The 14,519-nt window shown below is 39.7% G+C and overlaps 1 protein-coding gene across 1 annotated transcript in view; it reads left to right on the forward strand.

Annotated features, from left to right (window-relative positions):
• LOC122563513 (receptor-type tyrosine-protein phosphatase U-like) overlaps positions 1-14,519 on the forward strand; it is a 330,644-nt gene that overhangs the window by 296,268 nt on the left and 19,857 nt on the right. Inside the window, exons 23-27 of the mRNA XM_043717332.1 lie at positions 1,308-1,443; positions 6,290-6,439; positions 10,474-10,644; positions 12,516-12,656; positions 13,910-14,035. Of these exons, the coding sequence (XP_043573267.1) occupies positions 1,308-1,443; positions 6,290-6,439; positions 10,474-10,644; positions 12,516-12,656; positions 13,910-14,035 (724 nt within the window). The remainder of the gene's footprint in view (positions 1-1,307; positions 1,444-6,289; positions 6,440-10,473; positions 10,645-12,515; positions 12,657-13,909; positions 14,036-14,519) is intronic.

Below are 14,519 nucleotides of genomic sequence, written 5' to 3' on the forward strand. Positions count from 1 at the left end.
ACCCAGACTCATTTCCCTATATTTCCCACTGACTAATGCACCTAAAACTATGGGCAATTCACCTGACCTGCACAACTTTTGGAATGTGGGAGGAAACCAGAGCACCCGGAGGAAGCCCATGCAAGCACAAGAAGAATGTGCAAACTCCACACAGACAGTTGCTCAAGACTGAAATCCAACCATGTTGCTGTGAGGCAGCAGTGCTAACCACTGAGCCACCATGCCACCCTTCTCCTCTACCTCTGTCTAGCTGTTGGGAGGTCTGTCGTATATCCCCAATATTGTGATTTCACCTTTCCTATTCCAGAGTTCGACCCATATTGCCTTGCTGCACGAGTCCTCTCACGTATCCACCCTCAGTACATCTGTGAGATACACCTTTAACAGTAATGCAACTCCCCCAACCCTTTTACAACCCTTTCTATCAAACCTGAAACATTTAAATCCTGGGACATTAAGCTGCCAGTCCTGTCCCTCTTTAAGTCGAAGAATGTGGTGTTAGAAAAGCACAGCCGGTTTGGCAGCATCCGAGGAGCAGGAGAATTGACGTTTTGAGCATAAGCCCTTCATCAGGAAATAGGCTTGTGGCCCAAGGGGGCTGAGAGATTAATGGGACAGGGTTGGGGGGAAGGTAGCTGGGTATGTGTAGGTAGACGAAGGTGGGGGTGAAGGTGATAGATCGGAGAGAAGAGTGGAGCGGATTGGTGGGAAGAAAGATGGCAAGTAGGACAATTCAAGAGGGTGGTCCCGATTGGAAAGTTGGATCTGGGATAAGGGTGGGGGCAGCGGAAATGAGGAAACTGGTGAAATCCATATTGATCCCATGTGGTTGGAGTGTCCCAAAGTGGACGATGAGGCATTCTTCCTCCAGTTGTTACGTGGTTCGGGTTTGTCATTTCCAGTGCCACACTTTTCGATTCTGATCTCCAACATCTGCAGTCCTCACTTTCTCCAAATACTAATTAATTTCAAATTCAGGGTGAGGATTAAAGAAAAACTGATGCAATTTGCAAAGGTTATGTTCTATAAACTCAGCATTTTTAAAGCAACTGACATACACCAAAAAAAAAATCACCAGCATTTAGCACACAACGAAAACTAATATCTACACTATTTCAACATGACAGGTTCATCATCACAGTAATTGTGTTTATAAATACTCAGTGTCTATTAACAGTTTTGTTAATGTAACATGTTGATAAAATAATTATAGTGAGTGATATGGACAATATTAATCAATTTTTAATTACCCAGTGCCAGATATGCTCAATAAGTTTTAAATTTATTCTCTGTTTTGGGCATTACAGCACTGGTACTGGGAGAACTGGATGCTACATTGCTCTGGATGTGTTGATGGACATGGCAACATATGAAGGGGTTATTGATGTTTACAACTTTGTGAAGACTCTGTCCTCATGGCGCATTAACATGATTCAGACTGAGGTAAGAGTTAAAACGTCTAAGAACCCCTGTCTCTCCCAACCATTTATGTGCATTGATTAACCTGCATGTGGGTGCGTGATAGGTGCAAATTTGAAAGATTTACATCTCTAAATGTAGATAGATAGAAATTAGCACATGTTAATCATTCTTTGGGACATAACATTTTGCACAAACCATACTATCATTTAACAATGTTACTGTCTCCACCCAACCTGACCAATATTGGAAGTACAATTAAATTCATGGAGCTTTTGTTTTGATGTTCTATCAGTAAATCAAGGGCCCTGCTCAGTATTGCCAATAAGAAACCAGCTGCCAATGAGTTGGACAAGGCTTGGCCTACATTGGGCTCAGGATTCCTCAGCAATTTCTGGCACTCACCAGCAAAAGCGCGATTAAAACAAAATGTTTTGATTGACAACGGAGGACCAGCGTGCTCTTCCAACTTCAAAAAAATTCTCCCAGCCACTGGTGTCTTTCTCCTTATGGGAATTTCCTGAGGTCTAGCAGTCAAGTAAGACAGGAAGACCAAAATGTATTATTTCCCTTGTGTAAAATTGCCTGTGGAGGTGGGAACACCACTTGCAACTCTCATTGGTGGTTGAAGCCCAAGAGCTAATTTCTTTCAACCCTCATCCACATTGATTTGGCATTGATATATATGAACAGAAATCTAGAATGAGATGGTCTAGCGAAATGGTGTCAAGCTTCTAGAGTTTTGTTGGAATTGCACCAATCCAGGCAAATGGGAAATATTCCATTGCAATCTTGACATGTGTCTTATAGACAATGAACAGGCATTGGGGATTTAGGAGATGAGTTCCTCACTGCACTATTCCCAGTGTCTGACCTGCTCTTAGAGCCAATGTATTTAAATGGTAAGTCCAGCGAGTTTCTGATCAATGGTAACCCCAAGATATTGATAGTTGAAAATTCTGTGTTGGTAACACCAAGGGGCAGTGGTTATATGCTCTCTTATTGGAGATGATCATTGGCTGGGATTTGTGAAGCACAAATGTTACTTGCCACTGGTCAGCCCAAGCCGGGATATTGTCCAGATCTTGTTGCAATTGAACAATTGAACTCAATAACTAAGGAGTTGCAAATGATGCTGAACCATGTGCAATCATCGATGAACATCCCTACTTCTGATCTTATGTTGGAGGAAAAGTTAATTTTGAAGCACCTGAAGATGGTTAGGCCTGGGACACTGCCTTGAGAAATTCCTGCAGAGATGCCCTGGATCTAAGATGACTGAACTCCAGCATCCAGAACCATTTTCCTATGTGCCAGCTATGACTCCAGCCAGCAGAGCATTGTTTATCATTGATTTCAGTTTTACTAGAACTCCTTGATGCCACACTTGGTTGAATGTAATCTTGATCTCAAGCGCTGTCATTCCCGTTTCCCCTCTGGACTTCAGCTCTTTTGTCCATGTTTGAACCAAGTCTATAATGAGGTCAGGAGTTGATTAGCCATGGCGAAATCCAAATTGGCATCAGTGAGTAGGTTATTGCTGAGTAGATGCTGCCTTATAGCCCTGTTGATGGCACCTGACATTACTTAACTGATGATTGAGACTGATGGGGCATTAATTGGCCAGGTTGGATTGTCCTGTTTTTTGTGTACAAGATATACCTAGGCAATTTTCCACATTGTCAAGTAGATGCCAGTGTTGTAACTGTCCTGTAACAGCTTAGGTAGAGCAGCTGCAAGTTCTGGAGCACAAGTCTTCATTACTGTTGCCAGAAAGTTATTAGGGCCTAAAGCATTTGCAAAATCCAATGCCTCCAATTGTTTCTTGGTACCTCAAGGAGTGAATCAAATTGGTTAAACACTGGTGTCTGTGATGTTTGTGATCACTGGAGAAGGCTGAGATGGATCATCCAATTGATACTTCTGGCTGAAGATTGCAGTGAGTGCTTCAGCCTTAGATTTTGCACTGATATGATGGGTTCTTTCATCATTGAGGATTTGGATATTTTTGGAGCCCCTTCTTTCAGTGAGTTGTATAATTGTCCAACATCAATCGTGACTGGATGTGGCAGGACTGCAAAGCTTATATCTTATCCATTGCTTGTGAGATTGCTTACTTCTATCATTTGCTGCTTATGCTGTTTGGCATACAAGTGGTCCTGTTTGGAAGCTTCTCTGGGTTTACACCTCATTTTTAGGCATGCCTTGTTCAGTTCTTGGCATGCCCTCCTGTACTTTCCATTGAACCAGGATTGATCTCCTGGCTTGATGGTAATGGCTCAGTGGGGGATATGCCAGGCCTTGAGTTTGCAGTTTGAGCTGTTGTATGATTCTACTGCTGTTGATGGTCCACGGTGCCTCATGGATACCCAGTCTTGATTTATTACATCTGCTCGAAGTCTGTCACATTTAGCATGGTGATAGTGCCATACAACACGATAGAGGATATTCTCAGTATGAAGTTTGGACTTTGTCTCCACAAGGACTGTGCAGTGGTCATCCTTAACAATACTGTCATGGATAGCTGCATCTGTAGTCAGCAGATTGGGAGCATGTTTTTCTCTCACCACCTGCTGTAGACCCAGTCTAGCTGGTATGTCCTTTAGGACTCAACCAGCTCAATCAATAGTGCTGCTGCTGAGTCATTCTTGATTGTGGATTTTCAAATCGTAATCCAAAGTATCTTTGTGCCCTTGCCAGCTTTAGTGCTTCCTCCAGGTATGTTCAACATAGAGAAGTACTGATTCATCAGCTGGGGGAGGACAGTAGATGGTAATCAACAGGAAGTTTCCTTGCCCATGTTTAACCTGATGCCATGAGACTTTATGGCTTCCAGAGTCAATGTTGAAGACTCCCAGAGCCATACACTGCCTTCGGTATACCACTGTGCCACCTCTGTTGGTCCTGTCTGGCCGGTTGGACAGTACATTTCCAGGGATGTTTATGGTGATGTCTGGGACATTGCCTGTAAGGTATGATTCCATGTTATGCCATTACTTGACTAGTCTGTGAGACAGCTCTCCCAAATTTGGTACTAGACGCTAAATTTTAGTCAGGAGGACTTTGCAGTGTCAACAGGGTTGTTTTTGCAGTTATCATTTCCAGTGCCTTGGTGCCTTCGTTGATGCCAGGTTGTCCATTTAGTTTCATTTCTTTGTTGAGACTTAATTGATGCAACTAAGTGGCTTTTTAAGCTATTTCAGAGGGCAGTTGAGAGCCAACCACATTGCTGTAGTTTTGGAGTCACGTGTAGGTCATACCAGATGACGTTGACAGATTTCCTTCCCTGAAGGAAATCAGTGAAACAAATGGGTCTTTCTGTAAAATCCTACTGAAGTTTTGAAGAAAAATCATATTGGATTCGAAATGTTAACTCCAATTCTCTCTCTGCAGATTCCGCCAAACCATGAGTCTAATTTTCTGAATTTCTTCCAAAATGTACTATGTTGTTAACAACATTAAAGGAAAGCTAGAGAGTGGCGATCCTGAAAGATGGGAGTCAACAGATTTTTAGGGGTTTCAGAGAGGAGGAAAATATGTGAGTCTATTTGCTTCTTTGAAGTGAACAGAAGGAAAGAACAGTCACTGGCATCTGAGAGATAGGAAGTGTAGTGACTGAGAGCAGTGTGTAGGCAAATTAGTTAAGAAATGAGTAAAATAATCTTAGAGCAACTTCTTGAAGGTGAAGGGATTAGGAGGTAGGAGCAATACTTAGGGTTAGTGTAATGGAAGAACAGCTTTTTGGGAACAATAAGCATTGTAACAAAATGAAAAGTGGGTAGAATCTGAGGGGCATGTTCAAAGATCTGAAGGTTTGGGAAGGAAAAGTAGCAGTAATTTGGCAAAATAGGCAAAGAGAATGAATAGAAGCTGGTTGTAGTTGATTGGTGAAAGTCTGGATATCACTCCTAACTTACAACAGTAACTATACTTCAAAAATACAAGTTACAAAACATTTTGGGATACCTGAGATGAAAAGTATTAATAAGTGCAAGTATTTCTTTCATGTAAGGGTTTCTAAGCCTTTATAAATGGGTAGACAATCCATTCCAAAAATTAAAAATGTTTGAAATTAACTAGAATCTGTCATTTTCCATGTAAAAACTTTAAAGTTTTCAGACTCTTCTCTGAACACAAGCCCATCAAGAAAGATTGTTAAAAATGAAAATTGTCTTGCATTCATTAAAACAGATTTCAAACTTTTTTTGTTTTTTGACTTTTTAAAGGAAATTAAGTTATTTATAGAAAGAAATTTCAAAGTATGAAGAAAATAAATTGATACCAAGAAATGACAATTAGATAAGTTTCCAATTAGTCAGTTAAATAAAATAATTTCCGTATCTTCATTGATAATAGCATTCAAAATACAGGAAACTATGTCCAAGTTTTGAAAGTCTAAATTCTATTGGAACATAAATTATTCCATTGTCTCCTTTGGGTTTTTATGTACTTAAAATGAAAGAATGCTGGATATATATACACACATTAAGTTATAATCCCATGTCCCAGGGCACTTTCAGTGTAATCTTTTATTTTCCAATTCATAGACCCTTATTCATGATCATAGTTTGTGGCATCTGAGCTATGACATCTTAAGTGTTCTAGACCCAAAAGAACACAAGAGTATACTTTAAAAAATAGGTATAGGAATAATAATTATAGAAGAGGTGTAAATTAAATCTAAACTGAAAGAATTGCAGATGCTGTAAATCAGAAATATAAACAGAAGTTGCTGGAAAAGCTTATCAGGTCTGGCAGCATCTGTGCAGAGAAATCAGAGTTCCTGTTTTTGGTCCATTGAGGAAGCATTGTCTGATTTTGTAAACTAAATCTGTTGAATAATAACAATGAACTTCTCTTTTATTTGAAGGAGCAGTATATTTTCATCCACAAAGCTATCTTGGAAGCCCACCAGTGTGGTGACACCTCCATTCCAGTTAATAAATTCAAATCTACTTATAAAGAAATGATCAGAGTTGACCCTCAGAGTAACTCCTCACAGCTCAGTAAAGAATTTCAGGTGAGTTGCCCTACGTTCTGTACTAACTGACTCACAAGGGAGGGAACACATAAAAATAACTCCACTGAGGCCAGTATCCCTTCACCAAGTCACCTTTTATTTACCCAAGGGAAGTCATTGACACTGATCCAGCTCCCACGGAGCCAAGTCTCAGAGTGAACAGAACCTCTGGCATTCCTGTTTATATCTGTCAGCCAGGGGTCCCTGACTGTACTAGCATAACAGCCCCAAACAGGGAATTCATACTCTGTGAGGTCCACCTGACTGATATTGCTCTAATTACTACAGATTCCAGAGTCCTTACAATATCCTCCTTACTGACATTGGAGGCTTGAGCCAAAATTAGAAGAGCTATGTCATGATATAGTCATACTCACAGAATATCCTCTTACCGACATTGGAGGCTTGAGCCAAAATTAGAAGACCTATGTCACACATGATATAGTCATACTCACAGAATCACAGCACACACCTTGTACCAGACAACATCATGGACCATCCTCTCCCAGCAGTAGGACATATCCATCAGCTGTAGCTGCATCATTGTATGCAGTTGGCAAGGAGCCCAGGGAGTCCTTAACATCGACTCTGAACCCCATGAAATTTCATAGCATCAAACATAGACAGAGAAACCTGCGGGTTACTACATTCTGCCCACCTCAGCTGATTAGTCAATACTCTTCCATGTTGAGCACTACTTGGAGGAAGCATTGACAGTGCCAAAAAGCCAGAAAGTTCTTTGGTTGGGAAGCTTCAATTTCCATCATTGAGAGTAGCATTGTACAACTGAGTTGGTTGAGTACTAAAGAACAAACCTGCTAGATTGGGTCTGTAAGAAGTGGTGAGGGAACTAACAAAAGGGAAACATCTACTTGACCTTATCCTCACCAATATACCTATAACTGATGGATCCACCCTTGACTCAGTGACCCCTACACAGTCTTTATCGAGACAAAGTTCCACCTTCAATTTGATGATATTGTCCACCATGTTGCATGGCACCACTACCCTGCTAAATGGGACATGTTTCAAATATATCTCGCAACTCAAAGCTGGGCCTCCATGAGGAAGCGTTGACCATCAATATTACAATCACAATCTATAATCTCAAGGCATGGCATATCTTCCACTCTATCATTGCCATCAAATTAGGAGAAAACTCTGGTTCAATGAAGGGAGGATGAGGACCTGACAGGAGCAGCACCAGGCATATACAAATATAAGTTACAAACTGTTCAACCTGCATACCAAACAGAAGTAATAAGCAATAGACAGGGCTAAGCGATCCCACAACCAATGGTTAATATATAAGCCCTGCAACAGCTAATCATGAATGGTGGTGGAAAATTGCCCATTATAGAATCAAAGTATCATACAGTGCAAAAGAGGCCTTTGGCCTATCAAATCTGCAACGACACATGAGAAACACCTGACCTTCAACCTAATCTCATTTACTAGCACTTGGCCCAAAACCTTGAATGTTATGATGTGCCAAATGCTCATCCAGGTACTTTTTAAAGCAGGTGAAGAAACTCACCTACCACCCTCCCAGATGGCACATCCCAGACCATCATCACTCACTGGGCAAAAATGTTTTTCCTCACATACCCAAGCTTCCTGCCTCTCACCTTGAACCGGTGTCCTCTCATGACTGATCCTTCAATTTGGAGGAACAGCTACTCCTTATTCATTCTGTCCATGCCACTCATAATCTTGTGCACCTCTATCTAATTGCCCCTTAGGTTTCTCTTCTCCAACAAAAATAACCCAAGTCTATCGAACATTACCTCAATACTTAAATTTCCCATCCCAGGAAGCATCCTGGTGAACCTTATCTGCACCATATCTTTCCTGTGATGTGGTGACCAGAACTGCACACAGTACTCTAGCTCTGGTCTCACTAAACTTTGATACAATTCCAATATGACTTCCCTACTTTTGTAATCTATGCTTTGATTGATAAAGGCAACTGTTCCATATGCCTTTTTCACCAGCCTATTGACATGCCCTTCCACCTTCAGTAATCTATAGGCAAACACACCAAGACCACATTGTTCCACAGAACCAGCTAACAGATCCAGTTGCATCCTTCAACAATAGGGGAGCCAAACATCAGTGCAAAAGACAAAGTGCAACTATGTGCAACAGTCTTCAGCTAGAAGAGTTGCATGGATGATCCATCTTGGCCTGATTCTGTGTTTCAGCATCACAGATTACTAATTCAATTAATTCCACATGACAGCAAGAAATCAGGTACATCTCTGCAAGAGGACTAAAGGTCTGTCCTCTAGAAGGAGCCTCATTCCTAGCCAAGCTGTTTTAATAGAGCTACACCAATGATATCTACATGCCAGAGTGGAATATTGTCTAGGAATGCCCTGTGCACAAAAAGCATGATAAATCAAACAAGAAATTGCATACTGGTATTGTCTCTGGACTATTAATCCGGAGACCCAGGTATTTTTCTGGGTTCCCAGGTCCTCAGTTCAAATCTTGCTATGACAGATGATGGAATTAAATTCAATAAAAAGAATTCTGGAATTAAAAGTCTCATCTTGACCATGAAATCTTTGTCACTTGTCAGGAAAAACCAATCTGGTTCACTAATGTCTTTTAAGGAAGGAAATCTGCCATCCTTATCTGGTCTGGTCTATATGTGACTCCAGATCCACAGCAATGTGGTTGATTCTTAAACTGCCCTCTAGGTAATTAGGAATGGTCAATAAATGCTGGCCCAGCTAGCGATGCATTTGTCATGTGAATGAATAAAAAAAGCGAATCAGCGCCTGATCATTCAAGTTTATGTCATCAGCAATGTAATGGAAGACATTGACAGTGTTGTTAAGCAGCACTTACAAAGGAATACTCTACTCACTGATGCACAGTATGGATCCCATCAAGGCATCTCAGCTCATGGACTCATTACAGGCTTGGTCCAAAAATGGACAAAAGAACTGACCTCAAGTGGTGAGATGAAAGCGACTGCCAACATCTAAGCAACATTTTGCTTGGGCTACAATTGGCAAGAAACATTCACACCACCCAAGTATCAGAGAATAACCATCTCCAACAAGAGAAAATCTAGCTATCATCACCCCTTAACATTCACTGGCATTACCTTTGCTGGATCCTCCTTTTAATATCCTGAGGATTACCATTGACCAAAAATTGAATTGCACCACAACAGGGAATTCTGTGGTGAGTAACTGAGTCCTAACTCCTTAATGCTTTTCCACCATTAATAAGGCGCAAGTAAAGAGTGTGATGGAATGCTCTCTATTTGGCTGGATTAGTTCAATTCCAACAACATTCAGAAGCTGGATGCATCTGTACAAAGCAGTCCACATGAGTGGCATCACATCCACTCCCTTCAACAATAACTCCTTTCACCATTGATGCACAATGGTAACTTTGTCTACAAAATGCACTGCAATAACTCATCAAGGCTCTTCAACAGCACTTTCTAAATCTGCAACCTCTATTTCCGGGAAGAACAAAAGCAGTGGGTACATGGAAACACCATCACCTGCAAGCTCCCCTCTAAGCAACATGCCATCCTAGCTGGGAACTGTATTGCCATTCCTTTACTGTCACTTGGTCAAAATCCTGTAACTTTCTTCTTAAGACACAAAACCCCAAAGATTGCAACAATTCAAGAAGATAGCTCATTATGTCTTCCCAAGGACAATTAAAGATGGGCAATAAATGCAGCCGAGCAAGTGACACCTACATTCTGAGAACAAATAGAAGAAAAACATGTTATTTATTTAACTGCTGTTTAATGGAACCTTGATGCACAATTGGCTGCTAAACCTCCACGATTGCAACAGAGACTCTACAGTAAACCTGCTTCATTGATTGCAAAACTTTCAAATGATCTGATGTGGTGAAAGGTGCTATGTAAATATATTTCTTTCTGGTTCTACTGAGCTCACAGAAAGTATTTGGAGTATTTGTTTGGGCATTTCTTCTTAATAATATTCCTACAATTCAAAGTCAGCTAATTGAAATTTGTATCCTTATAACAATTTCAGGTTCTTAATTCAGTGGCTTCTGACCCAGATGGTGAAAATTCCAGCATTTCTTTCTTACCTCAGAAAGAAAAGAACTGTAATGTGGATTCCCTTCCACCTGATAAATGCCTTCCGTTACTTGTTACTGTGAAGGATGAAAGTAACAAGTACACCAATGCTACCTTGTTGGATGTAGGTCTTTTTATAATTTTTTCCCTTCTTTAATAGAGTTGTTTAAAATTATGAAGTGGGTTTGAGGGATTTATAATCAATGTGAAGACTTTGGAGAGTGTGCATAGATCATAAAGACATGAAGTCATGGACATCTCAGCATGGAAACAGGCCCTTTGGCCCAACCTGTCCATGCCACCCAGTTTTCACCATTGAACTAGTCCCATTTGCCTGTGTTTGATTTGTATCCCTCCACACCTATCCCATCTATGTACCTGTCTAAATGTTTCTTAAATGACAAAATTGTACTTGCTTCCACCACTACCTCTGGCAGCCCATTCCAGACACTGAACACCATCTGTGTGAAAAAATCTCCACTCTGGACCCTCCTGTCTCTGTCCCCTCTCACCTTAACCTATGCCCTCTATTTTTAGACTCCCCTACCATGGAAATAAACTATTGACTATCTCCATTATGAATGCTTTCATGATTCTATAGACCTCTATAAGATCACCCCTCAGTTTCCTATGCTACAGAAAAAATGTCCGAGCCTATCCAACCTCTCCTTATAACTCAAATCTTCCAGCATCTTAGTAAATCCTTTCTGAACTCTTTCCAGTTTAATAATATCCATTCAATAGTGGGGCAACTAGAATTGCATGCAGTACTCCAAATGTGATACCACCAACATTTTGTACAGCTGTAACAAGATATCCCAATTCCTATACTTTATGCTCTGACCAATGAAAGCAAACATGCCAAAATCCTTCTTCATCATGCTGTGATTTCAAGGAGTCCTAGATGTCTATGGTCAATAATACTCCCCAAGGCCCTACCATTTACTGTGTAAGTCCTGCTGTGGTTTGACCCAGCAAAATGCAACACCTTGCATTTATTTAAATTAACTCCATTTGCCATTCCTCCACCCATTGGTCCAGTTGATCAAATTCTCGCTGCATTCCCAGATAACCTTCTTCACTGTCCACTATACCACCAGTCTTATGTCATCCACAAACTTACTAACCATACCTTCTAATTCTCATCAAAATCATTTATATAAATTAAATTTAACAGTGGATTCAGCACTACTCCCTTTGGCACACTGTTGATCAGCAACCCCCAGGTCTGAAAAGCAACCCTCTACCACCACCCTCTGGTTTCTACTGTCAAGCCAATTTTGTACCCAATTGGCTAGCTCTCCCTGGACCCCATGAGATTTAACCTTATTCAACAACCTACCGTGTACTACCTTGTCAAAAGCCTTACTAAAGTCAATGTAGACAATTTCTGCCCAGTGCCCTCATCTACTTCAAAAGACTAAAATTTACTGGGATGAAAGATGAGAAGCAGCGACAGTTATAGGAAGCTAAAGTATAGATGAACAGATTAATGGGGGCTTTTGAGAGAGTAAGAAAGAAGAAATTGCTGTCACTAACAATAGAATTGGTGACCAGTGTAAACAGTTTAAGATACATTTAAGAATCAGAGGTAAGATGAGAGAAAAACTTTGAGTTTATTATGATCTGGAATGCATTCCCAGAAAGTCAGATGTAAACAAATATAATAATACTTTTCAAAAGGAAACTGGAAAAGAAAATATTTTCAGATTAAAACAAAGACTAGGGAAATGGGAGCAATTAGATATATCTTTCAAAGAATCAGCACAAGCATGATAGGTAAAATAGTGGCATCCTGTGCTAAACAAATATTTTGTGTAATGATCAGATGCGCTTTATTTGGAAAATGATTAAATTCTAACAGATATGGTGCATTGTGTGATAAGAAACTTTACAGAAGGATAGAATAAATTGGCTGTAAATTAGAAAGGAGAAAACTGTGGATTGGATAGAAGGCTTATTTCTGAATTTCTTTTGCATCTCATTTTCATTTAGAGCTACAGACAAGCAACAGCTTTTGTGGTGACCCCACATCCTTTTCAGAAAGATGCAGCTGACTTTTGGAGACTTGTGTATGACTGCAAGTGTTCTTCAATAATCATGCTGAACCAACTTAACGAATTAAACTCTGCTTGGGTAAGTTAGTGACACAAGAAGAAAAACTGCAAATCAAATTGAGCAACAGGAGAAAACATCATGTTAACACTTTGAGCAGGACACATAACATTCTGGTGAAAGGTATTCCACACACCACATTTCTCTTTCAAATGCAAACCAATCCATTGTGTGTTGCCATCGTTTTTCTACTCAAACTTACTTTTATGTTGAAGTGTGCAATCATCACCTGTAACTCCTAAGAAGCAATCTTGAGAGCTGAATAACCTCCTCCTATATGGTAAATTACTTTGAGACTTGAGGGTGGGATTGTAGCCACTGTATTTAATATGATATTGCAGAATCAGTAAGCAGTGCGGTGTCCCATAAGAATCAAAAATGTTGGAAAAACTCAATAAGTCACAAAGCATTAGTGAACAAAAACAGAGTTAACATTTCAGGTCAATAATGAGGCATTGATTCAGTTTATATCCACTAATGCTACCTGACCTGTTGAGTTTTTCCAGTTTTTATTTTGTTCTTATTCCAGATTTCCAGTGTCTGCAGTATTTCACTTTTGTATTATTGCAGTTGAGCCTTGCAGATAAGCCAGTAGGAGAGACAGCTTGTTTGAAGATAATAGTGAATTTGAAGTTTCTTTGTCACCATTGATGCACTGAGCAGTACCTATCCTGTGGGTGCATTGTTACAGATTTGTCATTGCTACTAATCTGACATCAGAGCTCTATGTCACAGAAATGTATCTGATTAGTGATCACTATCTCTCATTTACACAAATGAAAATTACCATCTTATCCAAATGAGTGTTTGCATCAAGTCAATTTTATGCACTACTTTAATGGAGACAATAACCAATTTGCTTTAAATGGGCTGACATCTCTACGAATATACCAAATAAAGGAATTAAAATTCACTGCAAAAATATCACACTGTTATTTCTACTATAGCTCAATATATTTACTTTATGATACAAAATAGGCTACAGTTTTAAACCAAAATAAATGCAATAAGCCATACAGGATCATAGTAAGATACACTCAAATTTTGAATCTCATTATTTTTAAATGGTACAGAAAGTGTTAGCCTTGCATTGTGGTGCATATACATTGCTATCTTAAAATGCAATAAATCCTATAGTTCCTGAATTTTCTTACATTGTAGCATTGATCATTTTCCATTTTGTCTTGGGGAAGAAATATCTCCAGTATTATGACTTCATATATATTTGGTGATATATTAGTTTTGGCTTTGTTTTCTTGCTTGTCACTTTGCAGCCAGGCTTGCAGTATTGGCCAGAGAGTGGAGTTCAGCAGTATGGACCCATACAAGTAAAATTTATCTCATGCAGAATGAATAAGGAAATCTGTGTCAGCATGTTTGAGGTCCGGAATTTATTACAGGTAAGGTTCTTAGAAATTTCTTACTTCAGAATTACTAAGTGAGAGTGATAATTAGGAATAGTGAATGCTAGCAAGACTCAACCACAGAGCATCCATGGAGAGAGACAGAGAAAAACATAAGTTCATGTGTCGCATCCATCAGTGTTCTGCGATAAAAAGATAGCCAAACTGAAATGCTAACTCTGTTTCTTTCTCTATAGACAATGCCTGAATTGTTGAGTGTTTTCTACATGTACTGGTTTTAGTTCAGATTTTCAGCATTTGTGGTAGTTTGCTTTTACTTAAGAGAAATGGCACAAACACCTGATTGTTCACTATAATCAAGACATTTTTTTGTGTGAATTGTAATGTATTTAGAAAATAAATCTAGGTTGCAGTTGGAATGCTCTGTATTTTATCCATAATGCCTTGAAAGCGCCTTGATATTTAACACTGTTGTTAAAATAGAGCTTTTGTAGTGTATCTCCACGTTTTGGGCTCGACC

The sequence above is a fragment of the Chiloscyllium plagiosum genome, chromosome 27 (genome assembly GCF_004010195.1).
Source record: "Chiloscyllium plagiosum isolate BGI_BamShark_2017 chromosome 27, ASM401019v2, whole genome shotgun sequence".
Classification (NCBI taxonomy): domain Eukaryota; kingdom Metazoa; phylum Chordata; class Chondrichthyes; order Orectolobiformes; family Hemiscylliidae; genus Chiloscyllium; species Chiloscyllium plagiosum.